Source organism: Furipterus horrens, unplaced genomic scaffold (assembly GCF_987537825.1).
Source record: "Furipterus horrens unplaced genomic scaffold, mFurHor1.1.pri manual_scaffold_4, whole genome shotgun sequence".
Taxonomy (NCBI): Eukaryota; Metazoa; Chordata; class Mammalia; order Chiroptera; family Furipteridae; genus Furipterus; species Furipterus horrens.
In genome coordinates this window covers 95,060,901-95,088,897 of record NW_028327174.1, presented here as the reverse complement: position 1 = coordinate 95,088,897, position 27,997 = coordinate 95,060,901, and the positions used below count along the sequence as shown (strand labels likewise).

Below are 27,997 nucleotides of genomic sequence, written 5' to 3'. Positions count from 1 at the left end.
CTATTTTAAGGAAAAACAGAATGATTTATGCAGATCTTTGAAGTCTTTCCTAACCTGGAATTTTCAAGTTGGACCCCAGAAGGAATGCATATGTTCAGAGGGCCTTACAGCAATATATGAGGGAGAGAAGGAAAAATCACATATGTTAGCTAAGCTCCATCTCTGTCCTTTTTCTAATTCTAGTATTTAATTGTGCCACTTCTCAAAGTCCATCTCCCTGGAAGGCCTGGCAACCAGGCATCTAGGTAGTTTTTCCATCCACCAAGAGGAAGAGGTCACCTGACACGAACTGCAGATTAGTAGAGACTGGATTTCTAGATCATGTGTTAATCTCATTGGAATTGAATGTTCCAAATTTTCCAGTATAGTTTTCACATCAAATATTCTGTTGATAATTACTTGTGTATTTGTCAGATCTTGTATCCTGATTTCAGGCAAGGAAAATAGAATTGTCATATATGTAAGCTTTATGATCTTGTGTTCACAGGGCATTTTATAATAGCTGCTTCACTGGGTTTATCAAGGGCTCATTTATGCCAATGTGATCAGCCAGCCCTGAAGAAGGGCCTAGAAATTGCTTATCAGCCATACATATGCATCACGTATCTGAGGAGAACACTTGGGTGGAGAAATGTCACTGTGTTTTCTAAATTAGAACTTGAGCTGGAGGAGCTGTTTGTGGGAGAGCTGTGAGCCAGTTCCAAGAAGAAGCTATTAAGCATCCAGGCCTTGAGAGCCAGATTCTTATGATGGACTGGAGAGAGGAAATCCTGACCCCATGCCTTCACACACCAGCCTGGCTACTGTTATCACAGGCTGGCTGTGAGGAAAGTAGGCAGAAATGTGAGGCCTTTCCTGGGACTAGCCTTAAAAACATCTAGTCTCTTCTGGAAGCAGGGACTAGACTCCTACACTTTCCTGGCAGATGTTGTAAGCATGTGTGACTGCTTTATAGACATAGGTCATGGAGTCTGAGAACCAACCACAGTCTATAGGACATGGGGAAGCCCACAGGCTCTGGAGTCAGGCCACCTGGCACTGAACTCCATGTCAGCAGTCACCAGCTGTGTAATTATGGACAGGCCACTGCACTTCTCTAGGACTCACTTTTTTCACCTGTAAATATGATTAATAATAGTACCTACTGCATAGGGTTGTTGCCAGGAGGAAATGGAATAATCTAAGTAGTATTGAGAGCTGCATATGACCCATGGTAAGTCTCCAGAACATGTTAGTGAGGGTGTAAGGGCCTTTGGTGTACCAGGGGAATCCTTTATTCAATGGCTGAATTCCTACCAATGCAACTCCTCCAAGAGTTTATTTAGCCAATGTTTGACTACCTATGAGGATGAGGAGCCTACTACCTCTTAGAGCATCCCACACTGCCTTCACATAGTTCTGTTTCTTGGACAGTTTTTATTTGTTTGAACCTAAATCCATTCTGAACACTTCCTACTTGGTCCTATTTCCATCCCGATGGTCATACAGAATTCATCTAACTCCTCTATCTCAAAACTGCAGCTTAAATTGTGTGAAAATCACTGATATCACTCTCCATGCCTGTAATTTTTTCATTCCATGAGTCTTGTCTTTTCCCGACAATACACCTTCAGCTCCTTCTAAAGAGCAACAAATGACATGGTTTCAAATTCCTTCATCATTGAGGTTTCTGTCTTCTGAGAGCAACATATGATTTAGCTCTATGTGCATTGAGTCACTACTATGCACTGATGCATAGTTAAATGAGGTGCCAGGGCTCTTAGTTAGGCAGGGAATGGCAGCCTAGGCATGGTGAACAGCATTTGCTGAGATAGGAGGCACTCACAGTTCAGACAGTTTGGTGTATTACTGGAGTCACGGTATTAACTGAAATCAGATGTGGTCAAATTCTGACAGAAGGCAGGTGAATTTTACCTGTAGGTGATGGGAGTCATTGGAGGACTTCAGGAGGGAAGAAACATGCTCCAATTTTTGCTTTAGTAGAGCATTCTAACTGCAGCATGAAGATCAGGCAAACTGAACACAGGGAGACCAGTTAACCAAATGATGAACACCAAAGGGATGGAGAGGAGGAAAATGAGTCATGGGCCAAAATGTCCAAAAAATATACCAAAAGACTAACAGTGATTATGTCTGGGTCATGGAATAATGGGTGATTTCTTTCTCCTCTTTGTTTTTCTGTGTTTTCCAATTTCTCCGTAATAAGTATTTCCCATTTTCTCTATATTTAGTATGTTATTTATGTAATAAAAGTAATTTAACTTGTCTATAATACTTCAGAATCAAACTGACAAGACTTGGTCATTGATGGAGGGAGGAGTCTGGGAGATCACGCTCCTGGCCTGGGTGCTCAGGTGGGTCGAGTGGCTGCCAATTGAGACAAAAGACAGGGACCAGCATTTTTTAGGAATTCTGTAGCATCCCTGTGGCTGAAAGGAAGCCCCCAGTCTGCTGTGACTTCCTTTTGACCTCTTTGCATCCCACCCAGTAGTCTGCCTGTGTCTGCGAGCCCTGGGAACTTCCCAGCCACTCACATCCCTGCCTGTCCGGCAGATGCATTGCAGCAAAGCCCACCAGAGCTCCGTGACAGTGGCAGCATCTCCTTAGATTGGGTGCCATTCCTTCAGCAAACACTTACTAAATGCCTGCCATGTGCTCAGCTGCAAGCTAAGCTTTAGCCATGGTGCAAAGAACGGGCAGTTCCCATCTTCACAAAACTCAGCCCTGCATGAGATAGATGCAGATGTTTAAAGAAACCACTTAATGAACATATAATTCCAAACTGAGACTAATGCTCCAAAGGAAAGGAAATGGTTCCAAGGAGACATACAAGAAAGGAAATTTCTCTGGTCTGGGAGTTGGGGGAGGATCCTGGGAAAGAGAGGTGCTTGGGCTGAGAGCCAAAGGGTAGGGAGGAAGGCATGGTGGGAAAGTGTTCTAGCTGAGGGAACAGCACTGTGACAGCCAGGTAGAGGGAGAAGTATGTCATATTTGAGTCTAAAAGAAAATCTGTTTAACCAGGAATCCAGAGAGTGAGGGCCAGGGAATGGAAGTGGGTGATTAGGTGGGCAGGCCGGACCCTCCAGGGCCTCATGGGGTAAGAGAAGGATTCGGTCTTTGTTTTAAGAGCAGACCCTCTGGCTGTGGCACAGCAGAGTGTTTCCCAGCCTGTGTCTCCCACTATTTTCTTGCCATCTGAGGCCCTAGCACTGAAGACCAGATGACAAAGGACCCTCGTGGCCTGGGCAGCCCAAGTAGGGTTTACCCTTCTATCTGTGAGTAGCCCTTAGTGCACTCTCCCTGCAGCAGCCACCTCTGAAAGTTGCTTTGCCGTTCAGTTTTCAACTTTCTTGTGGCTTCGCATCCTTTACCACTAATGTGTGTATAACTCGCCAATTAATGGAATCATTTGAATCTGAAAATATCTTGTTCTAATGGGAGGCTGCAAAGCACTCGTTAATTCCACAGGTAAAATTATTCCAGATTTTCTCTTTTATTTATTCCTCTCCCAGCTTGGCCATAGCTGTGGAGAATTCTTCTAATTAGCCTTGTGAAAACCACTCCACCAGATTACAAAATGTCACTGACTGCCTTGCAGTCTGGCGAGGAGTGACCCAACCTTTGTTTACCCAGAGAGGAGGGCAGTGGGTGAATACAAGGTTGAAGCTCCCAATACCTGGAGAAGTGGAACGATGTCCATGGTGGGTGGGAAAGTGCCCTCTGCGGTGTGATTCAGAGGTGAGTGTACTAGTCTACATATGTCAGAGGCGGCCCACAGAAGGCTTTCTGCACAGCTGGCTAGATGTAAGCCTGCCCTTCCCCTGCATCTCTCCTAGGATGTGAAGACTTGGTGCACTCACTCTTGACAGAAAGCTTTCTTGGGATTAGAGGTAGTCTGGGGTGACTTGCCTATGACCGCCTCCTTCGCATTTGCAAATGAAAACTTGCAACATCCCCTTTAAATGAGGAACATTCTTGGTGTGTTATTTATGGTTGAGCTTATAAGTGAGGAGGTCCTTCTCCCCAGAAGCCAGCAGTACAAACCTACATACCTTTGGGGTGCACTGACAAGACCCACGTCCTAAATAGTTTTTCATTTCCTCTTTTTTTCTTGAAGGGACTAGGCACTCCACAATTTTTTTATTGTGATAATATGCGCATAACAAAACTTACCATTTTTAACCATGTTTAAGTGTACAGTTTAGTGCCACTAAGTCCATTCACATCATGCAACCACCACCACCATCCAGCCCCTGGACATTTTTCATACTCTCAAACTGAAATTTCATTCCCATTAATTGCAAACTTTCTTCGGTGGGTTTTTTAAAAATGTAATATTTATTGTATTTTTTTTCCATTACCATTTAGCCTTTTTTCTTTACCGCCCCCCTCCCCCCCCACCCCCAGCAATCACAATGCTATTGTCCATATCCATGAGTCAGTGGGGTTTTTGAATGGAAGGCTACGATGTTCTTTAGAACTGGGTCCTGAGGGAAAGTACCCTGGTCAGAAATCTGTAGGAAGAGAGGTCCGTTGATGTTATCCAGAGAAGGTACTTTCAGAGCTATTTCCCCAGCCCTTGCACAGAGGTTCACCTCCCAGATGTGTCCTAAGGGCATGAGTCTGTTTCAGCAAAGGAAGTCCCACCCTCTTCATGCACAATTACCAAGCTCACCTGTTTTATACAGATGGGTCAGCCATAGGCTCTTGAGTGATCAATAAGTCCTTGCATGGCTGTCTCTAGTCAAAGTGAGCCCTCTCTGCAGTGAGACATTGCTCTCAGAGAAGGTGCTAGGCTGTCTCTAAGTTGGGGTATGAGAAAGTTAGATAGTTTGGTGTGAAACAACATGTTCTTCCCTTTGGAAGTATAGCCTGGCCAGCCCTTTCATTTGGATATGCCTCTAGGCAAGACTTGGAGTCAGGGCAACCCAGATGTAGATTCCTGCTCTGTCACTCAGTTTCTTCATCTAAGAAATGGGGGTCATGATATATCACTGGTACAGCTGCTAAGAAGATGGCATGACATTGTATCAGTATGGCATCCAAGACAGCACGTGGTTCAATAATGGAAGCTGGTGTTCTCACTGTTATTACTGTCTGTGATTTATTGTTGTAGGTCTCCAGGTGGTTCTGAATTCCATTATCAAGGCCATGGTCCCCCTGCTGCATATCGCCCTGCTAGTGCTGTTTGTCATCATCATCTACGCTATCATTGGCCTGGAGCTCTTCATGGGGAAGATGCATAAGACCTGCTACAACGAGGAAGGCATAGCAGGTAAGGAAAGATGCTGGCTAGCCAGCTCTACAGAAGCTTCACTGTGTGGTCGCTATTTTCCATTCATCTAGGGACACTGCAGCCATGTGACCAACATTGCCAGGAAAGCCCCCTTCACTCCAGTGCTCATGTCTCCATACTATGGTTAAGTAAGAGGCAGACTGATACTCTTTTCTCTCAGGATTTTTGTCTTTGCTAAAATAGATCTCTGTTAAAACAGCTAAATGCAAGCTTTGTCCAGCACTACTAAACAGTGTTTAAATGAGCTGTGTGGTTTGAGGAACATCACTTAGCCAATCTTGAATATTTTCATTTAAGAATCAGAACTAACCTGGGGACTGTAGACCTCTGCTCTGTCAGTTCTTCAGTGTTGCTTACCATCAGAAGCCCTTTCAGGAAGGCAGCTTTGCCTGTAACCAGCGGGCTGGGTCCTTGAGGGCTCACCCTGGCTCCCCTGCTCTGAAATGTTCTCTGCTTCTCTGTTTCTAGGCAGAACCCCTGCCCCCATATCTCATGCTGGGCGGAGGGTGGCGGGTGTGGAGCCACCTCCTTGCCAGCAGTGAAACTTCTTTTCCTCCAAGAAAAGGTTTTGCTCTACCTCATGATTTCCTCAGGACCACTCTACCACAGTCCTTTCTTTTTTGAGATTTTGCTCTCCATGATCCTTCCATAAATCAATATATTTTACAAGCAATGCTGGCTCATTAAGCATTTCCTTGAGTAGGTCTAGAGTTTTGACTTACGGAGTATAAAACAAACTGCTGTCTTAAGTTACTGAAATCTCAGCTTGACCTTAAAAAAAAAATTTAAATAGAAACTGGCAAGGCTTTTAAACAGACATATAAAGTAGTGTAACATAAAACTTGTTGGAAAAATATCACCCCCCCCCAACAAAGGGTGGGTAGTGTTAAATTTCCATTATTCTTTTTTCCTCAAACAACATCTTTCATCTTAGTTTTTGGCACCTTGGTGAAGAAAGGGGAGCATGTTTGAAGCATTAAAAGATACCTAACTTCTTTCCACCTACTGCTTCTCATTTCCATTAGCCCAGAAATTAAATTCAACTTGACCTCACCTGCTTTGGGGGGCTGAGGAAGGACATCATCTATACAACGAGTAAAATGGATTATTCATAGTCATAAAACAAAATGGATTACCTGGTTTGGATGGTCTGGATTGATTGGATATATTGGTATTTTCAAGGTCACTGCCATGTGGTTGTAGTCCCTAAACAGACAAAAGACTATAAACTGAAAATCACACTCACACAATTGTTTTTACCTTTTTTTTATGTTCAGTCTTTTCAATAGGAGACCATTTTTTCACACTAGAGAGAACTTTCAAATTACTTGGATCATAATTGTATAAAATAAAATATGTTAAAAAATAAACAAACTCTTTAACATTGGAATAAATAGGTCTTGCCTTTAGCTAAAATTCTGAGGTTCCAGACTTGCTTAAATACCAAATAATGCAATGAATAATATTTTTCCTTTGAATTCAAATCCTTCCTTGGGTTCAGTTTGATCTGTAGCTAGCCCCAAGCCAATAAATTTATATTAATTTTATGGCTTTGTTAGAGCTCATTCTAAGTCCTGCTTTAAGAGCTGACTGTAGTATGTCTAAAGTTTGTGCAGTTGTATCGAAGTGGTCAATGACCCATTTGACCCAAACTCCTCAGACAGTCAGTGGATCTTGAGTCTCAAAGACCCCCATCAAGTCAGCAGTGGGTGATGGTATGGGACTCACCAACAACATACTAAATGGGGGAGGGTGAAATGGTGAAATCCTGCCATACAGCCAAACATGGCAGTCCTGCCCTGTGACCCAGTGTCTGTGCACCGCTTAGCTAAAGGGCACTATTTCCCACACTGCACATGGCTCCTATCAGCCTGCTAGAAAAATAGCAAAAGTGTGTTTTCTACTGGTGACAGGGTCCTCTAAGGCCCTGTGCTGGCAAGCAGCCCTGAATGTTGGCTGGAAGTCACTGAGCTTTGTTGGAGTCTTCAGTGATCTTACATGGCAAGGGAATGGTGGGCATGCTAGGCAAGGGAGATACAGGACAGGACACTGCTTCATGTCACAGCCGGACAGTCTGGCGAAATAGCCACCTCATCTGCTAAAAGTTTTAGTGACCTCCCTGCTTTTAGGATAAAGACTAAACTGGCCTCACCAATTGCAGTGGCCAATATAGGGCCATATTATTGTCCATCCTTGATAGTAAACAGGACCAGGAAAAGTAACAGAAGATGCATCAGATTATTTATGGCGTGGGCTTTTCCTTTACCCCACAAGTTCAGAAAGGAAGGTGGCTCTCATCATGGACACAACCAACATCCCTGGGAGCCAGGTTGTCAGAGGCCAGACACCAAGAGGGGAGCCATGCCAGGTCTACCAGGAAGGTGACCTTGCTCTCTGTGTGGAGCCAGACTCCCTGCTGGGAAGAGGGACAGAGGGCACTTGACTGCAGGAGCCTTTCCTCTCAATGCAGCAGTCAGGAGCTTACCTGTCTCCTCCCTCCGGAACCTGCTGTCTCATCACAATCCAGGGACCACTCTATTACTCTCGGAAGAACACGATGGTACAGCTGTCATTAAGCCCTCTTCCACCCACACAGTGACTAATGCTGATGAGGAGAAGAAATGTAAAGGAACCTGGACATACTTGATGCAGCCAGAGTAGAAAACCAAAAACCTTTGAAACCAATGTCCATGTTTTGGAGAGTTTTGTACCACCTTTGGAGTGGATGATTTTTTTTTTTTTATTTTAGATTTAGGATTGAATTACTATTTGCTCTGCAAATTTAGATTATATGAAAGTGCTTATGAACTCTTGTTAGAATTTTTAATGAAATTTATATCAAATTCTTTTTCCACTTTGAGATTATTTTCCTGACTGAATTTTATGTGCTTGTAAATTTTAGACTACATTGGATTTTGAGCCATGTTTCCTATAAAATCTATAAAGAAAGACCTGGAGCTGGCCAGGTAAACATTATTCTGCTGTATGTGGCCTTTGCACCCCTGCAGAGGTGGTCTCAGAAGAGGCACCATTTCCTCCAACCCTGAGGCATCTGGAAGGCACTTTCCTTGTTCCTCCACAGATACTTCACCATATGCTGGGACCTTTTGTTTCTGGTTATCCCATCTGTTGATGGTGTTTCGAGCCAGGTGACTCTGAATGGCTCTCCCAGCAAATAATTACTCCTGAGACTGGCAAATAATGGGTGGGCTAAAACCTTTCATTCTAGTCACTCCTTAAAATTGAGTCCTAAAAAAAGTGATTGATTATGTCTTTTGTATTTCTCCCCGGAACCACCAACTGACTCCCGGGATTTCATGGTCTTGCTGGTATTGACTGCATTGCTAAAATCTCTCCTAATCTGGCCACCGTTATTTTACCACAAACTTAATTTGGACTTTCCAGAATGATGCTACCCTTCCTCACCCACACTGCTATGTTTCTTCCTCCCCGCTCAGGTTCCTACTTCCTCCCTAGGACATCATGACTCTGCAGAGGAAAACCAACACATATTCCCATTTGAGCTCATTTCCCCTCAACCTCTAGGGCATGTCGTAAGGACCTGCTGATATGTGTGTGTTCACATTTTTTAAGTGTTCCCTTTAGTGCTCTTTGTAGATACCTATTTTTACCAGATCATCGCTGCTTCTTAATTGTTCTCAAATCTTTTTCTGTTGTCGTTCAAGACAGATTTAAAATAGCAAAGTGGCCCTTGAACCTTTAGATAATCTTTCTGAATCTGAGCCCTTTCTCTTTTATTAGAGATCACTTCCCCTTCCTGCTATTTCTTTTCAACATAATAGTTGAAAAAACCCAAAACATGTTTTCCTTTCTTAAGGGCACTCAGAACTAACTTTGCCATTTTTCACATTTTTTTTATTTCTGCTCATTTTGTGTATTGACAACACAGGGAAAGATGACAGATTAGCAGTCACAATGCAAGATTAATAACATCTTTATTGCACTAAAAATCAAAATAGGCGGAAAAACAGATGCAAGTTTCCTTCTGTTGCTCCCTTCTCTTTTTGTCCCATCTTTCGTATCATTCAGTGTTTCCTAACAGTGACTGAACACATCATTCTAGAAAGCCATCACTAGAATGGGTGAGAACACAATAGAGTTTATGATCTATTTGGTTCTTGGTTTTCCAGTCTCTCAACTCTCAATTTTTTAGGTACTTATTATCTCGTTCTTTAGGTTTGGTATTCAGATTTTGGTTTCCCTCCTTTTATAGCCTTCCCTTGTTTAAGCTTACATCCAAATCTCCAAAAATTTCAAAATTTCAAAAGTCACAAAAATTTGACTAGAGTTCAGCTCCATGAATGGAGCTCTCTGGGGAGCCAGCCTCTGGAGTTGGGAAATGCTGTGGACACACTCTTTCTCAGACAGCTCAGGGGCCAGTGAGTGATGCAAACCTGCATGTACACCTTGGAGATCGCATAAACACCCACATGCAACCTGAAGCACCTGGCTGAGGGTGGGCCAGGAAGCAGCACTATTCACAATACATCCAACCTGGAAAGAATCCAAATGCCCACTAGCCAGTAAATGGATAAACCAGCAGTGAAATTTACATGTATATGAAATTTCTAGAAGGGCAACGCTATAGAGATGGAATACAGATCAGGTCGATAGGACAGGGGCAGGGATTGACTGCAAACAGGCACACAGGAATTTTGGAGGATAATGGAAGTGTTTTAAAAATGGATTGTGGTGATGGCTATGGAACTATATACATTTACTAAAAGTAATTGAGCTGTACATTTACATTCATGGATTGTAAGAAATGTAAGTTATATTTCAATAAAGCTGTTAAAAGAGAGAAAAGAAAAAAGCCAAGGAGACACGATCTAGCATATACTGTATTTCCAGCCATACTTCTCAGCTCCATTCTCTCAAGAATTATCTCTTAGTTAAGGATTAATATTCTCTTCCTGTCTTCCTCTTGAGAGTAAAGTTTCAAATTTGAAACCACAATCTGAGAAACAGCCAACCAACAAACAGTCTTCAGTCCAGAAACAAAAAAGATTCTGGGTGACTCGTTATCTCTAGATGAAGAACTGGAAGTAAATTCTCTCTGAGGCCCTATTTTCACTGTTGTTAGAGGCAATCATTTGTTTGTTAAAAATGAGATCTCTCCTGTTTATTACTGCTAATTGTCTACAAGCGTGTGACAATGTCCTTAAGTTCACAGACTTCTGTGAATTCCACACTGTTCTCTTCCACAGCTGGGACCAAGACTTTCTCAATATTTCTCTGTTATTTCACCATAATAGAAATTCTTAGATCAATCAAGTCTTAGTTCAATTTACTAATGATCTCCACACCAAAAATATAAACCTCATCTTCATGTATTGACTTCTGAGCAGCTGTTCCCAGCATGTAGAATTAGCTCAAGCACTGTCTGTAGCTACAGATGTTAAACTGTTTCCTGAAAAAGCCCTGTCCATACCTACCCAGTAGTCTCCCTGCCACCCACTGCCACTGTGTCTTGAGTCAAGGTCAGGAAGTGATTCTTTTATTCTAAAAGGTCTGAGTGCTGGTGAGCCAAGGGCGGGAGTTACTGCCAGGGCCCACTTAACCTGCATGAAACACAGTCAGTGGTGCTTATTCTCGGGGCTGTAACGAGGATGGGTACAACTCATCCTTTCCCCACAGTCAGAATTTACTTTATCCTTCATCCCTATAAGGCTTCCCTGACAAAGTGACTTGCGTCCCAGGTAATGTACCATGTAACATGTTATGGACCCTTGTATAGTCTCCAAGTCCTGCTAGATGGGATTGGTTGGCTAATTATTTGGAATAAGTCTTCCAGTCAACATGCCCTCCCTCAAAAGTCTGGCATTTCAATGCAAGTGGATGCAGATATTTTACCACCAAAATAAGAAAATGTGGACTTCCTATCATGTTCTACTCAAAGTGATTACATCATCATTATTTTTTGATCGGCCATTTAACTGTGATGCTGACATGTTACAACAGAATGTGCAATAGCCCTACTATCTTTGAAACCAATCACTGGGCTTAAAATATAGTTTTACAACAATTAGTTGAAAGTACTGACATTCTAAATCAACAGCAGCCTAAAGTGAATACCTAGTTCCTTATGTTGTTTAAGTCATACGTGGGGGAGTGAACACAAACTTGTTCTGACCACTGTTGCCACGGTGGTTGTGCTATGCCTGCCCACCACCTTATCCTCTCCCTTTCCTCTGACTTCTTGCTCCTTTTATCTCTTCTCATCTCCCCCTCCCCTCTGTTCCTCTCCTCTCTCCTGGACATTCAAGATGCTCCAGCAGAAGACGACCCCTCCCCTTGTGCTCTGGAGACAGGCCACGGACGGCAGTGTCAGAATGGCACCATATGCAAGCCCGGGTGGGACGGGCCCAGGCATGGCATCACCAACTTTGACAACTTCGCCTTCGCCATGCTGACGGTGTTCCAGTGCATCACCATGGAGGGCTGGACAGATGTGCTATACTGGGTACGTAGCTTATGATGTACAGAGCCAGGGGGTCCAGAAGGCTACAAGACTTCCTTGCCTCTACTCTCCTTTGTTCATCCTCCCCATGATTTTGATGGAGAGGTTGATGAATTTATTTTATTTCTTTCAGGCCTCTTTTAGGAGCGACAAAGCATTAGATGTTCACCCTAATGAGTCTTTTTCTGCCCACCAGCCTAAGAGAAATACCAACTTTCAGTGTGCCTTTCACTGTTGGGTCACCTCTCTTCTTATCCTCCTCTTGCCTCTGTCCCCAAAAGACGAATAGAGTATTAAATTTTAGGATTAAGCAGAAAAGCCAGGCCTGGCCCTCTATAAAGAAGCCATTTTTATTGAATGGTGTAGCATTATGGCATGCTTTTATATTTTTATTTCTCGTGTTAATCTTACCATATCCTATTAGAATAGTCCAGACAAATACATTGCTGTCATTTTTAGTGCTAACAAAATGCTCTGCTGCTTATGTGATGCATATTTAAAAATAGTACTTCTTAAATGTCAACCAGTCAGCAGTAAACGTTTTGCTTTGAAGATGCCCCTTTTATTACCCAGCAGCCAACACTAGTTTGCCAACTTTTGAAATGCCAGATTTTTGTACAGCCTGTCCCATAGGCAGATACACACACCATATTTGAGCTCTCACCATTCTGGCAGAGTTAAATCCATTATTTGTAAAAACTCCAGAAAACATAATTCTTTATAGTATCTCCTATTTCAGCATGAGAAGTGATTTGCCAGAATCCAGTGTTGTTCTCCAACATTTGGGTGAAAAATGTTTGTTGTGATTCCTGAAAATACCATCTCACCTAGCATTTTGTAAGTAGTCAAATTTATTTGGCCATCCTGAAAACCATGTAAGAGCCTGCTTAGGGAACACTGTCCGCACACTATAGCGGGGCAGAGTTGGGAGGAGGCGGGGGGGGGGTGGTCGTGAATCCTTCCCACCAAGCAGAGGGGCCACATAGAAAGGAACTAATGCCACAAGGAGTGCTGACTTTTTTCTGAAAAGTTTTGTAACATCACAGAGAGGTGATACAGCATATTGCAGCTTCTAAAGTTTTTAATAAGCACCATGTCCTATTGATTCAAAACCCTCTTTTCCCAGTTTTTATGTTGTAGTCCACATGCTTCTGAAACCCATTATTGCTATGAAATCTGTACCTCTCTGCAAATGATTACTTGAAACCTGCCTGAGTACCTATACCTAGTAAACTTTTATTGAGCATTCCTCACATGCTCAGGGGTGTTCCTAGGTACTGAGAATGCAGGCCCCCAATACATCCAGGTCAAACTCAAAAGCTCAGTCTGGGGAAACACAGCAGATTTCAGCTGAGTAACAGTGGCACAGCTGCAGCAGTGACATGAGAGTTGCTATGTTGTGATACTTCCAAAAGAAGACAAAGGTCAAATCACCCTTTCCTCAAACTAAAATGAAATATGGAAAAAAAAATTCTTAGGCTCATGCTGAGTAAGAACTGGTTTAAATGAATTGTACACAGAGAGGGAATTGAACTTATTATACTTAGGTAAATTTATTTCATTTAGCAAAGCTGATTAACTTTTCCAGTGGCCCTAACAGGCCCTTCTGCCTTGGGTTGACCCCTCAAGCCAGCCAAGGACAGAAGCATCCTTCTGCAAATGGTCAGTTTCTGCCTATGGGCCATGAAAATGTGATTGTATGGAACTATGCTTTGGAGCCTCAAAATGTGAGCTTCAAACCCATGCCTTAAGTTGCTATGGAAACACCTCCCATGGCAGCAAATTGAGGGCAGGGTGGCAGTGGGTGGGTGGGTGGGTGGGTGTGGGCTTGAGGGGGATAGGTATAATTTACTTTGCTGATGGCCCTGATGTATTTTTGTGATCTTCCTTCATCACTCCCTCTCTCTCCCCGACCACAAGTCATTGATACTCCAACAGCCAGATGTGACCCGAAGAAATACTATCATAATGACAGCTGGCATAAGGAATGAGAACAAGCACACAAATGCAACTACCAATTTTCAGCAGCTGTGTTGTGCTTTCTCCCCTGGGGTGCACGTGGTAGAGCTCAGGCTGGAAATGGAAAAAGTGTCAGAGGTGAAGGAACAGTCCTAGGCTCATGGGACTGCCTGTCTGATTTTCCCAGCACCTTTCCAAGATGGCCATGTTTTGTATGTGGGTGCATTTGTGTGTGTGCATATGGACACACATACACACCTAAAGCTGAGAGAGAGCCTTGTACTTGGGTATTGATGATGGAAGCACCTTCCAGCCCAAAGCTCCTGCTTTCAGACAATTTCTCTTAATTGCTTTGAGCTTTCTACGGCCATTTTATTCTTCCTTCCTTCTTCTTCTCTGTCCCTCCTCCTTCCTCCCCCTTAAGCATTTCTCCTCCTTGCCTCTAGGCCTGTATCTCTAAACCCGCAAACTCTCAAATCTCAATGTGCTTCAATATAACATGGGGTTTTCTAAAATAAAGATCCCAAGACTTCCCTCTAAGCTATTGGATTAGAACCCAGTACCTGCATTTTGAAAAAGCTCCCCAGGCGATTCTGATGCTCAAGCTGGAGTTTGAAAATCCCTAGAGGTTTAAACTATTGAATTCAAATGGTGGTGCTTCGGTGCTCTAGATTTGAACAATTCTAGGGAGATAGTTTTCATTGAAATTGGGGACCTAGGATCTTCTATCCAGAAGAATGCATTTCCCTTCACATCCAAGGGACAAGTCTCGAGGACTTGGGAAGGAGCAACCCAAATTTTAAAGTATGGCAATGAATGCAAACCCCAGAGCTGGATTCATGCTGAACCACCAAACAGCTTGCTGGAGGCTCCTAGGGAAAGAGACTAGATCATTGCAGCACTGAAGAAGCAATTGGTTCAATCCACTAGATATTGCCTGGGATAGAAGAGACTCAGGAGGTCACCAGTAGGAAACAGTAGACACCTGCCTCCTGCTGTGGAAGATATTGAGTCCGTTTCTCTTTTTCTCTGACATCCATTATTTCACCCCGTTGTTATGATTTTGAAGAGTTAGTGGACTAAAAGTAAAATCTAACTTGGTCAAGTAAGACTGGAATATTTCCTCTGCTATTAAACCTTTGGTCATATATTAGGTTGAGGCCCCAATGAGCTGAATAATTAGCTTAAAACATCGGTTGTACTTAGTGCCCTGTTCCAGAGGTCTGTAAATGACAGAGTATAGGGATTTGGAAACCAAGACAAAACTCAGGTTTGGGCTGTGGTTTACGTGGGAAATGACTTCTTAAGCCAAAGCCTCTCTGTCTGCTCTCAGAACAACTACACCTCTTCAGAACTAGGAGGAGAGCTGATCCATAAAAAGTGCCAGCCTTCCTTAGAAGCAGTGAAGCACCAAGACAGGGAGGAAGCTCAGGCTATATGGCATGACTATTGCTTTCCAATTCTACTTTCATGTGTGTTTGGTTTTTTAACTGAATGTCCCTAGCCTTCTGTATATAATTCAAGACTACTTGTTTTATATGGTTTAGCCATGTGCCTCCCTGAAGATGTAAGAGGCTAGGTCAAGATGATCTCATATTAAGGTCAGTTTAAAACTCTCTGGATTATCCCTCCCACATAGTAGCCAGCTCACAATAGCTAAACATCAGTCAGTTGTCTGTCTGTTCAGTACTGACTTTGGGCCCAGCACCTGAAATTGCTCCACCATGCTCATGGCAAACAGAATAACAGGGCCACCAAACTGGGGTTGGAGCCCCCGGAGCAGGTCACACGTGAGACCTGTGCGAAACAGAGGCAGCAGTGAGAGCAGGCGCCACACTGCTGAAGAATATACTTCTCCAGGTCTTTAGGAGTCCAGATACATGAATAATTCGTCAGGAGGGTTCTGTTGACTTCTTCCCCCGCAAAGCCCTTCTGATCGTGGGCCCCTAGGAATATCACATACTGTGTGGCACAGTAAAAAGCACTCTGGTCTATGTTTTCCTGGACTCATGCTCTTCCCCACCCTACTGCCCTCAGGGTCACCTTCTTCCCAGCACTAACTGCCCCCCTCATTGGTTTCTTCCACTGGTGTAGAATATTAGCAATTGAACTTACAAATAAGATTAGAAAGATTCGTCGGCAGCCGTCCGTCTCGAGAGACGATGGTGTAGCTTCTTAAGTGTCTATCTGCACCGCCGAGAATGGTTGTGCAGTCCAACTCGGGAGTGACACGGTATCTGTCTCCTCCCGTGTTGAATCGACATCTTGCGATGACGCTGGAGTGTCCTCTCCAGTGAAGCTGAAGCTACAGAGCCTGGGCAGGGTGATATGGAGGGTCTGCTGTTGCCCATGCAGCAGACCCCCCCTCTCTTCGCAGCTGAAGGGCCCAAGGGAAAGACGGAGTCAATACAGCTTGGCTTCAGGTGCGCCGCAGGAGTTGCCGGTGTTGACTACAACGTCAAACCGCCTTAGGGACTCCGGCTCCGGATTTTCTGTCGGGGTTTACTCCCTTAGCCTTTCCCCTGAAGAGGTATGCCGCAAGGCAGCGGAGGTTTTTTGGAGTCAGAGTTTTCCTTCTCTGATGTGCCCTGACTGGAAGATCGAACCAGCGACACTTAGCTCGCAGGCCGACGCTCAATCCACTGAGCCAAACCAGCCAGGGGTATTAGAAAGATTACTTAATGAGAAATCATGTAAAGGAAACATTTTTAGAATTATACATAATGCCTTCTGTCATATCTGAATTACCTTTAGTTCAGCAGGAGCCCTTGGGAACAAGAGTGTAATGTTTTAACCTTTCCTAAGTCAGTTCTCAGTACTACCTTTTGTCTTATCATTCCATTACAAGTCTGGACAGGCTGGGAAGGTGTTCCTACCAAATTCTTTCTCTCGATCTCTCTCTCTCTCTCTCTCTCACACACACACACACACACACACACACACACACAGAGGACAGTCACTCATCTCTGGTCTCAGTGCTGTTCAAATATCCCTTGCTTATGACAAAGGACTTCTGCATCCAAGCAGGTTGTAATTCAAGTTTTACCCTGTTTCCCACCTACTCAATTGTTTCTTCAACCCCCCCCCCTTTCGACTACAGAATCTAGAAAACAAGTCTATGAAGGCATCAGGAAAGCAGAAAGGTGGACCCGAATTCTATCAATGACCTAATAGTCATTCTAAGTGAAGAGCTTAGAAAAAATCCTCAAGTAATCCAGAAACAATATCCTCGGCTCTTGAACAGGTACCTAAGTAGAGAAAGTGGTAGGTCCTACTTTGGACCCTGTGTAACTCTTAACCTGCCTCAGTTAGGGTGTTAATTACTTAGCCAGCTTTAAACAGAGAACTTATCTAAAATGTAAACTGTTGGTTCATAAACATTAAGAAAGATAATTAGCATCTCTCAAATATATTATTTACTTATTGAATTTTACTTTATTCATTTCACTGGTATTAGGTGACTCGTTATTAATCAATAATTCAATTTAACAAGCATTTATTGAGTATTTACTATGTCTAGTACTGAGTCAGGGCTGGGGTGGGGCTGGTGGGGAGGAGAAGAAGGCCTGCCCTCGAGGAGTTTTGGATCTAATTGAAGAGACAGGGGATGCACAAAGAAATGTGTCCTAGCAACACAGGGCGGGTACACTGAGCGCAGGGAGTGCATCTCATGACACAGAATGGGAAAGGTAGGATTTCACTGCTCTTGAGGCTGGATGAGGAGCACAAGAGAAGGCTCCTCTGCCTGGGAAAGCAAACTTTGTAACAGGAGGCTGGAGAGAACTGTGTTCCAGCTTCTCTCTCAACATACCAAGATATAGCTCAACTGCCCAGAGTGCTCTCACCCAAGTGTTGAAGGGCCACCTGCAGGGGAGCAGTCACAGGCATCAGACTCTACCCCTGCCCGGTGCCTGCTCAGGACAAACAAGCATGTCTTCTAGGCTATGAGCAGCTGTCCCCTACACAGGAGTCATACCTGGGGCCACCTTTCCACTCTCCAGGGTCCCTAACCTCCCCACAGGTTGTCAGTGCATGGTCCCATCTGAGATGAGGGATTTTTAAAATAGATTGTAGATGGTGGGGTTAATGTGGTTGGCTTGCCTTCTTCTCAGTTAGAGCTTATTGGTGTCTTTCCCACACAAACCAGGCTTTTCACTGTGTTCTGCAGCACTTGCAGGTTTTCTGTGCAGAACGATAAACAGGTGCAGGAGAGGAGAAGTCAGGTGAGACCTGTTGTCTGCCTTGCCGGTCACTCAGTGACCCAAGAGTGGACACCCCATGTCCTAGCAAGCAAGATGACAGAGGTCATGAATAGTCCAGATTTATCAAGTCATTGCTTGGGCCACTGACATTTTTGGCAGCAGCAAATATTGTCTTCTAATGACACTCTGTGTAAAGTGCTGTGACTTTTACGGGTTTACACCTCCTGCCTTAGTTGGCAAGTGACAGCCTCTCCTTACGTGCACTCTAACAGCTCAGTCTTTGTAGCTTCACAGTACCTCTGCTGTGAACCTTACAGAAAAAAATGTCACAGTGTGAAAACTCAGGGAGATCAGCTAGATTGAGAGTGGCCTGGAGTGAACAGGGGCCAGGAGGTGTTCCTCCTATTTTTCCCTTATGGGGAAAGATATACCTTGATTTAAGGTTGGGGTTCCCCTCAAGGAATTAGACATTGGTTTCAGAAGGGTCTTCTGTATTTTTCATTCAGTATTCCCTTTGCCCGCGGATTCTGGGAGTAGTGAGGTGTGTGTTGTAGCAAAGGCGGCGTCATCTGTTAGCTGTTGGCCCTGGACTCTGATGCTGCTGCTGGTGGGCATCAAGAGGCCTCTCCACAGCCTCACCTGGGTAGGTTAGAATGCTACGTTTGGTACAGGTCTAAGAAACAACTCACTTCCATGGTTCGAGAGGACCTATCCTTTTTCACCTCTAAATAAGGATGTCAACCATCTGGGTCATTTTCTGAACATCTGACTGTGTTTATTCTTTCTCTTAATAGCTCCATTCTAGATGATTTAAGACATCACTCTATCACTCCAAGCGTTGCCCTACTTCAGAGCCACCGGCATTGTGTGTGCTCTACCCAGTCAGCCCCCAAAAGTAGGTGGCCTAGAATAAAGAAGAGAAAGTAGGAGGGGTAACAAAGGGGCTATTTCCTCTCCGGCCAGAACCAGGCAGACCAGAGAATCTGTCTCTGGTGGCCACTGAACACTGCTCACTGATGGAGTGATGGGGTCTTAGGACCACCTCAAGGCTTGTTAATCTCTCATGTATCCTCCTACCTCCTACCCCTCACCTACTGTTCCCCATCTGGAGCCTCTGAAAGAACAACTCCACAGCCAAGGGAGAAACCAAAGCTGAAATGTAAAACAACAAGGGAGAGGTGGAGACCGTGAGTCTCCTGGATATGGCCCTGGCTGACCATGCGATATCTGAGTCATGAGGCTAACTATGGGCTATCTGTGAGTGATGTGCTCTGTAACTCCATTCGTTTGAGGTTCTTCATGATGCTGGAAGTCACTCACCTTGTATGTGGCACAGAGGAGAGCACACCCAAACTAAACACGGGCTCACGGAAATCTCCAAGGCCCATGGGTTTACTTATTGACTCGTCAGGAATGTGTGGCCTGGAGGACTGCATTTTCTGTGAGGTTAAGTGTTCATAAAATTTAGAAGTATGAGGAAGCAGTCAGGAGAGATTTCATTTCAAGGAGGCAGCCAGCCCTCCCTCCCACTCACCATCTTCTGGGCTCCTGGGCAGCGCCATGAGAGTGAGCTGTGGGGAGCATGCCATGCCGTCGCCTCCTGGAACTGCCTGTCCCCAGCTGTCCTGAGGAAGGTGAGGAGGTCTGCAATCCAGGCAGAGCCAGGGAACTGCTTCAGAACAGATCCCTGATCCCATGACCGTGCTTGGGGAAGTGCTTTCCTAGGTAGTACAGAACAAGCAGGCTGGTCAGCCCCACGGGGTGCAGAACACCATGAGAGTGTGTGCAGTGGACTGCATGTATGTGCCTTTTCTCATGTGAAAGCCCCATTTTTTTTTCATCTTTTCTTGACCTTCCCACCCTCCCAAAAGAGGAAAGAAGCACTAAGTTAAGGAGGAGGAAGTGACCTCTTCTGACCTTCTTGGGCAGGATTTAATCTGAGAGAGGAAAGGTAGGGCACTCAACAGCTTCACATGACCTTGGATCTGGGTTTCCATAAAAGCGTCCTCGTGATGCCTCCTCTCATCTGAGGGCCGTTTCCTTCACTGTGGCACAGAACACGATGTCTTACACATGGTTGGCATTCAGTAAATACTTATTGGACCAGTGTGGACACTAACAAGACCACTGCCAAGAATAATAGAACTATTATATCACAGTTTCCCTGTAACAAAATGTGACATACAGACCCTGGTATCACGTGACCATCATTGCCATCATTACGTGGCTTGTGGCTCATGAACTCCATGTGACTCACACACTTTTCTTCTTCTTAGTTTCATGTTCCCTCCTTGTTAGTGCAGTTTTGTTTTTCTCCTAGTAGTGAAGACTTCCCTCTGCTGCTTTGGTTTCCTTTGCAGCTTTGGCTCAGATAATTAATTACCTTCTGGTTGAAGGAGGCTCCCATACTCCCTGTGATGGGGCAGCTCCAACACACGCAGACCTCTCTGCTCTGCCCTCCTCACAGCTGCTGTCATGCTGGATAGCTCAGTGCTCAGCACTGGGAAAAGCCTCCATCTCAGAGCCAGGATGGCTTTGCAGCTGTAGGCTCTATTTTTAACAATTGCCAGGTTCTTAGGAAAGCCCTATTTGCATCACAAGATCACAGCCCTCTGGGCTTCCTCTCTGCTCCTGCCATCCTTGTCCTGCCAGGCCTGGCCCTTGCCTGCTTCTCCTGCCTCCTGCAGCCACTCTTGCCTTTGCGCTTCTAGAACCCTATATGTTTACTTCTACAACTGCACTTACCACCTTGCTTGTGCTTGCCTTTTATTCATCTCTTCCCCCCTTCAGGCAAGGGCTTCCTCTTCACAGCACAGTGCCCGGCACATATCAAGTTCATTTATTCACTCAGCGAATATTTACTGAGCACCTGCCACGTGCAAGGCATTGTTCTAGGCTCCAGTGGACAAAATGGACCAAAACTGCCTGTCTTCATGGAGCTTCCATTCTAGCATGGAAGACAGACACCTAATAAATGAATAAGTTATAGATTAGAAAGTGATAAGCACTATGTAAAAAACAGAGCAGGGTGTGTGGAAGTGGGAATGATCAATAAACTCATGTTAAATTGAATTAAATTTGACATGGCTCAGTGGCCGTAAGTGGGAATTATTCTTTTCCTCCCTGACTCAGTTCTAACAAATACCCCCAAGCTCCTGACATAATTTTTCTACTTTGCACCATGACTATTTTTGGTAGATTCCTCTAACCAAAGTATAATAGCCCCAGATAAATGGCAATCGATTTGAAAAGAATACATTGGGGTGTAACATTAAAAATTAGGTAGGTGACTCATACTTGTCCATCTATTTTGTTCACAACATGCTAAGAACAGATTTGTCCAGCATACCTAGAAACATGGGTAAGGTTTTCCAGGGCCTGAGGGCTAAGGGCAGCCGCTCTCAACACACCTGGAACTCGTTTCAGGCACCTGGCGGTGACCAGCAAACATCAGCCTGCTTTAGAATCGCCTGGGTGATTAACATGCAGAGTCAGGAGGCTCACTGTGTTCTTGGGGAAGGGCCCAGGAATCTGCTTTGCTCATACCTCTCCCAGATGGTTCTGGTCCTGGTGGTCTTTAGGCCCCACTTTGAGGAATAGTGCTGGGCTGCATAGCAGAGGTGCGTAGTACATCACAATATTTGCCACATCCTAATATTTGAAGTTTAGAGCTATGGAGAGAATGATGTAGAGCAAAGAGATTCTCAAACTTTTACATGCCTCAGACTCACCTGGAGAGCTTGATAAGACATGGGTTGTCAGGCCCACCTCCAGAGTTTCAGGACAGGGCCTGGTATGTGCATCTGAAAACCAGTTCCAGTTCAAGGTGATGCTGCTGGCCTGTAGGACCCCACTCTCAGAACCACCGATGTAAATCATTTAGGAAGCTTTTACTTAGAAATTTGGATTCCTGTAAACCGAATTCACAAAGACAACATGAGGGTTCATTTTTTTTGAAGATCAGACCAAACCCTTTAGTCAGAAAACTTCTAAAGAAATCAATTTGAGAAACTAAATCAGAATAAATAAAGTCTTTGATAAAAATGCTCCTCTGCCCTACCCTCATCTTCACATCCACCAGCTAACCTGTGGTGTACTGGTGAATGTTTAACAACCAGTTGTGAGGGTCCACAGAGTGGGGAGGGGGTGGATCTGTATTGCTTGCCCATTTCTGTCCACTGTGGCCAATTTCAGGCTCCTGTCATGAAGTCACTGAACCTGGAGCTAGGAGGAGATGCAGGGTGCCTCTCTAATGTCCACAGGAGCCAGCTCCAGACACCACAGCCTCCAGCTACTAGGGGGTTTCAGCCTTTCCTGGGGCATCTCATTATCCAGTTACAGCTCACAGTTTCTAGGATAAGGACTGTGTCTAGGTTGTGGTTATAGTGGTTATAGTCACAGGAACCATTCTCTGAATACATAAACCAAAATGACCACCTTCCCTGTTTGTAGTCTATTGTGTTTGTGAGGCCCTGGGGTTTCACCTCTAAATTCTGGGCCCAGCTTAGATCCAGGTGGCAGGCTCCTTAGGAAGGTCTCCTTCCCCCACACCCTTGAAGGTTCCCGATCTCTGGCTCTAGCAATAAGAGCTAAGGTACCTCCGACACCAAGGTCAGGGTGACATGGAAGATTTAATGCTTCATAAACCCAAGTGAGCTAAAACCCTTCCTTGCTGAAGAAATTATTTTTTGAGCCAGTCCCACCTTCTTAGACAAGTGAGTAGAAAACTGGGAAATTATTTTTTTGTTTTGGAAAATAAAATGAAGGAGAGCTAGATAAGATCTCTCTTAAGGCAGAGCCTTTCAAAAGTCCCTGACAGTTCAGGTCAAGGTCATGGAAAGTAGTCTAAATACAGATGATGTGATGCAAGGGTAGCAATGGACCGTGATCCACATAGACAGAGACCACGTTCAGCCCCACTAGTCCCCTCCAGATTCTCTCCGCTCCTTCCTCTACCTGCCTCCTCCCTTTGACTCACTTCTGCTTTCTCTCTTTCCTAACTTTCCTTCGTCTTTCCAGATGCAGGACGCTATGGGCTATGAGTTACCCTGGGTGTATTTTGTCAGTCTGGTCATCTTTGGATCCTTTTTCGTTCTAAATCTGGTTCTCGGTGTGTTGAGCGGGTAAGCTGACCGTTTCTATGTCCTCCTTACAATGCAGCCGAGCAAGGTCCCAGGTTCCACTCTGTCCATCGCCAGGATCCTCAGGAATAGGACCCTATGAGGCCCAGGAAAACCAGGGGAAAAGGTCTTCATTCAACCGCAAATTCTGACCCATTGGCTGGCAGGCTGTTTGGCCTCTGATTTGCATCTAGAGGATTGGGTCCTGGCGCTGCGTGGGTCGGTGTCTGGAGCCAGTGATGGGTGCTGGGCCGTGCTCGACTGCTGTGCGCACCTCACTAACTATCATTCCATTCTTCCAGGTCAATGATGCCGTAGGAAGGGACTGGCCCTGGATCTATTTTGTTACACTAATCATCATAGGGTCATTTTTTGTACTTAACTTGGTTCTCGGTGTCCTTAGCGGGTAAGCAAGACCAAGGAAAAAGGTCTTGATTTTTCAATTTTATTTACTCTCTCTGCTATTCCTGGCTTTATTCCTTTCCTGGCTCTGATGAACCTGGGATAAGGGGCTACCTCAGGAGCCTTGAAGTGAATGTCCTTGGCCTGGCTGGGCAGAGGGTCAAATGTACAAGGATCAATCCACTGGTTTAGGCTTCACCAAGGGATACCGAGGCCCACCTGTCTCCTCCCAGCTCATCCAAGCCCCTCCCACCCTCAAGCAGCTGCTCATGTGGGCAGTGTGCTTCTCCTTGTACCTGAGGAGCAGCATGGTGACCCCTGGGCTGGGAAGGCTTTGGCAGCTGGAACTGGAGGGAAGGATCATGGACTGTGTGCCATCAATACATGCAGCAGTCTTGCAGATTGGTCATGGCCTGACCCTTAAGGCCAGTCACAGTATGTGCCAGTCTCATCATAAAGACTTCGGAGAACCTTTATTCAGTGTTGAACCAGGGTAATAAGAGTTTGATTTAAAATCTAAATAAACAAATACAGACTGAAAATATTATTCTCTCTGGTTCTAATTTGTAGACTGAGAAGTCCATATCTGGCATCCCCTTGCCTGAATGGAAAGGACACTTAGCTGCATAAAGCCCTAGATCATATGAGAACTTAGGAAAAGGAATATACTTTCCTTCCAGTTCATCTGATCAGCTCCAAGTATAAAGCCTGCTTCATTTTGGCCCTTACTCAGATAAATTTATAAAGTGGTAGAAGCAGCAGACGTGCGGGGCATTGAGGAGCCCTGGGGATGGCCACCTTTACCAGCAGCCTTCCTGGATTTCCTCAGCCCACTTCCTTCTTCCCAAGCCCACACCAGCCGTGCCAAGGCCTAACACCTAAATGCTCCTGGTGACCTGCTCATGGTGACACGCTCTGCTGCCTTGGCTATAAGGGGAGGGCTGCATTCTATTTCTGCTCTGCTCAAGACAGATCAGCTCCTTTGAATAGCTTTTCCTAGATCTCTGGGGACATTAATGCTGGGAGAAAGTCAGTCATGATGAGGAAGACTGATCTTCATTTTTACTCAGTAATGAACTGGGAATAACTGCTCCCACCTCCTACCATAGCCAAATACAATGCAGGATCATCAGATTTAGTCTTGGGAAGTGGGTGATGGGAGGATTTTGCTTCCACTCACACCCTTTCCCATGGTGGGTGGCTTGTTAGAGACTTTGAGGACATCATGCCTCTGCCAAGGTAAGACCACACAGGCTGTCTGTCTTCCCTCAAGGGCAGGTATGATGAGGACAATATAAGCCCCTGATTAGCTGCCTGGAGGGTGGAAGGTTTTTCATATTTGTGTTCCAACACGAGAAAATGCCCCTGTGTTTATACACAAATCACCAATGAAAGCATTGAAAAACATCAACCTCATCACCCCCAGTTAAGACAGAAATTTATATATCCCAGCTCTGCATTTGCTGGATGGATGCATAATGCTGACCAACTTCACCTTTTTAAACTTTAGCTACCCATCTGAAAACAATCAAGATAATAATAAGATAATTTGTAAACAATACTTAGCTTATAGGAAGTGCTCAATAATGGCACTACCATTACAATGATGACTGTTTGCTTGGTGCCCATCGTAACTGGAATTAGTGAATAGAATCATCAAAAGTTAGAACTAAAAAAAAAGTTAGAACTACTCCAACCCTGTCTTTTAAAGATGAAGAAAGTGAGCCCACGGGTGTTAAGTGACTTGCATGACTTCCCTTTGCTGATAAACATCAGAACAAGGCTCCAATTTTCTCATCATTGCCCATTGGCTATACATTGAATGAACTTGAACTGTAACACAAGCCAGAGCTCTGAACTTTTAAATTTTCTAATATTTTCTTTTTTTCCCCCAGAGCTTAGAAACAAATCTGAGTAAGTGAAATATCACCTGCCCCCAATTTCCCGGAATCTGATGTGGAGAGCAGGAACTAGACTATAGAGGCCCCTCCTCAAGCAGTGTCTGCCCACAGCCCTTCTTGGTCCCACAAGAAAAGTCATCTTCCTGGTGGTATCAAAGCAAAGATGTCAAATGACAGCAGCTGCTGATGTGAGAGAAAAGCCATTTGGAGACCATGTCCTGGCCTGACTCAGTCCCAGGGAGAAGGATGTGTGAAAACATTAGCCCAAAGCCTGGCAAGCAGTAATACTCCCAACGTGCGCTGACTCTGTACAGGAATACTAGGCTCCAGACCTCAGCACCCGTGGGTCCTTGAATTTGTCATAGGTCTCCTGGAGACTTTCCCCAGCACCTGCTCCGGGCCCGTTCCTGGAGCAGCAGCGTGCTCCTCGGAACTCTGAATGGCTGGCAGAACATCCTCCCAGGCTTTCTGGGCCTCTGGGCACATCACCTGCCTGGATGGAGAAGTGTCCATGGGCGAGTAGCTCCCCTTCCTGGATTAAGGAGCCCTCTCTAATCTGTCAGGAGGGCCACCCTGAGTCCATGAAGTGGCAAAACCTGGACTCAGGCTTCTGCTGGCTGACTACCTGGTGGTGGCAGCTTTGGTTTTGAGTCAGCATCTTGATTAGGCAGGACAACAGGAATGCAGCGGAACTCCCACTTATTCATCAGTCCAGCTCCTGGTTAAGCCAACCTTTCAGAAGCTTTCAGGGAAGTCTCAGAGCCCCATGAAGTTCACTGCCACAGTGGCACACTAGCAGTAACCAGCCTTCTCCATGCCAGGCTCTGTGCTAGGAGCATTGGGCAGAGCAGCTCACGTACTGCTCACAACAACCCTATGAGCGGGTGCTATGCAAATCTCCATGTAACTGAGGAGGAAAGTGAGGTTTACACAGAGAAACTACCTCATGTCTAACAGGTTAAAAACAGAGGGTCCAGGATTAAGCCCTGCAATGCAAACCCATAACCTCTGTTCCTGACCTCTGTCTTATACTGTCTCCCAGTGAACTGGACTGGTTAACCTGTGTCCTGAAATTATAGTCCAAATGGATGAGGTGGGGGTAGGGAGCAGTGAAGAGCGGAAGCTGCTGTGAGGAAGGGGGAGAGCAGGCAGCAGCACTGACCCCTGTCAGGCTCCTGGAGACAGACTAGGAAGCAGGGGTCCCAGGAGAAGAGGTTCAGAGCCACTGCGGGAAGGCTGTGGCAGCCAGTACCATGAGCCCCGGGGCTGCCGGCCAGCATATCTTAATAGTCCTTCAGAGAGAACAGCCCCAACTCAGCAGCACTGCAGACTTGGAGCATTCTGGGACTGGGGGCATGACTCCCACAGCTGTCAATTAAGAATTAATATTTTACAGCCCAGCACAGTAACTCATTCTCATATTATATCCTTCAGTCTCCAAGAAAAGGTTAAATTGTGCTTGGAGCTTGCTGCTCGTGAATGTAGGGAAGAGAACACTCCATAAAGCTTTCATTTAAAAGGTGCAAAATTTTGGTCCTCAGAGGATGCTTTAGGTATCTTTCATCTGGAATACTCACATATCCAGAACACTGTATTCCTGACAAGGCCAGATGAAAGAGTCAGTGTAAAGAATATACAGCTTGTGGATTTTTTCAGAGTACTTCCATGTTCATTATCTATTGGTCCTCACAAGTCACAGGCCTGATATTAAACAGATATGAATCAGGTTATATTTACCTTCCCCTTCAGAAATCTCAGCCTCCAGCTTATCAGAATTAAAACAGCAATAACGATGAGATTCTTGAAATTGCACTGGAAGCTGTAATCAGTTGAAAGTCAATGGACTCTGGAACCCAGTTGCTTTTTGTTTTTAAGTGATTGTAAACAGAGGGCTTCAGACATGTGCCTTCAGGTGACAAGGGGCCCAGGATGTCTTCCATGGATAGACATCCAGTTCTTCTTCCCACTGGGAGATGGGCATGTCTCTCTACCCCAAAAAGCAAAGAGCCTGCTAGGCAGGCATTTTACAACGTAAAAACGTAACTAGACCATGGCACACCATGCAGGCCAGAAGGAAGCAAGAGAAAGGCCAGGACATACATGCCTTGTGGATGGAAGCAGAAGAGACGGCAACGTAGATAGTCGATTCCCATTATTCTGTGAAGTCACCACAAATGCTGAGTATCAAATACTGAATATGCTCTTAGGAGAAATACAAGATTAGGTTCCCAAGAATCTCTGATCACAACATGTTTACCAAGTGATAAGTACATAACCATGTATTTTGTGTGTTTCTATTTAAACACACTTCATTTGATATATGTTGTAGATTAATTAACATTGAACTTACAGCCAACAGCACCATAACTCAGGCCTGACCAAAGCTTATCCAACAGATGTATTTTCTCTCTGAGGTACACGACAGCCTCTTGCACTTAGGAACACTAGGCAGCACTGTGGCACTATGCTTGGGGCCATTTTATACAGTAAAATGACCAACAAAAGACACACAAATGTGGTACTAAATAGACCCTAAAAAGGACCTTTGTTTTCAGTCTAAGCTGAAACAGGAAGGCAGAGCATCACCTTGTCTGACGCCAGCTGGGGACATGACTCCAATCTTGCCATTCTACAGA

The 27,997-nt window shown here is 44.9% G+C and overlaps 1 protein-coding gene across 5 annotated transcripts in view; it reads left to right on the top strand.

Annotated features, from left to right (window-relative positions):
* CACNA1C (calcium voltage-gated channel subunit alpha1 C) overlaps positions 1 to 27,997 on the top strand; it is a 713,310-nt gene that overhangs the window by 507,715 nt on the left and 177,598 nt on the right. For 4 of the 5 annotated variants that reach the window (XM_090273795.1, XM_090273796.1, XM_090273797.1 and 1 more), the window contains exons 6-8: positions 5,117 to 5,275; positions 11,584 to 11,780; positions 22,958 to 23,061. In XM_090273795.1, the coding sequence (XP_090129921.1) occupies positions 5,117 to 5,275; positions 11,584 to 11,780; positions 22,958 to 23,061 (460 nt within the window). Of the gene's footprint in view, positions 1 to 5,116; positions 5,276 to 11,583; positions 11,781 to 22,957; positions 23,062 to 23,360; positions 23,465 to 27,997 lie in introns of all 5 variants that reach the window. The other variant, XM_090273794.1, reaches the window with a different exon arrangement.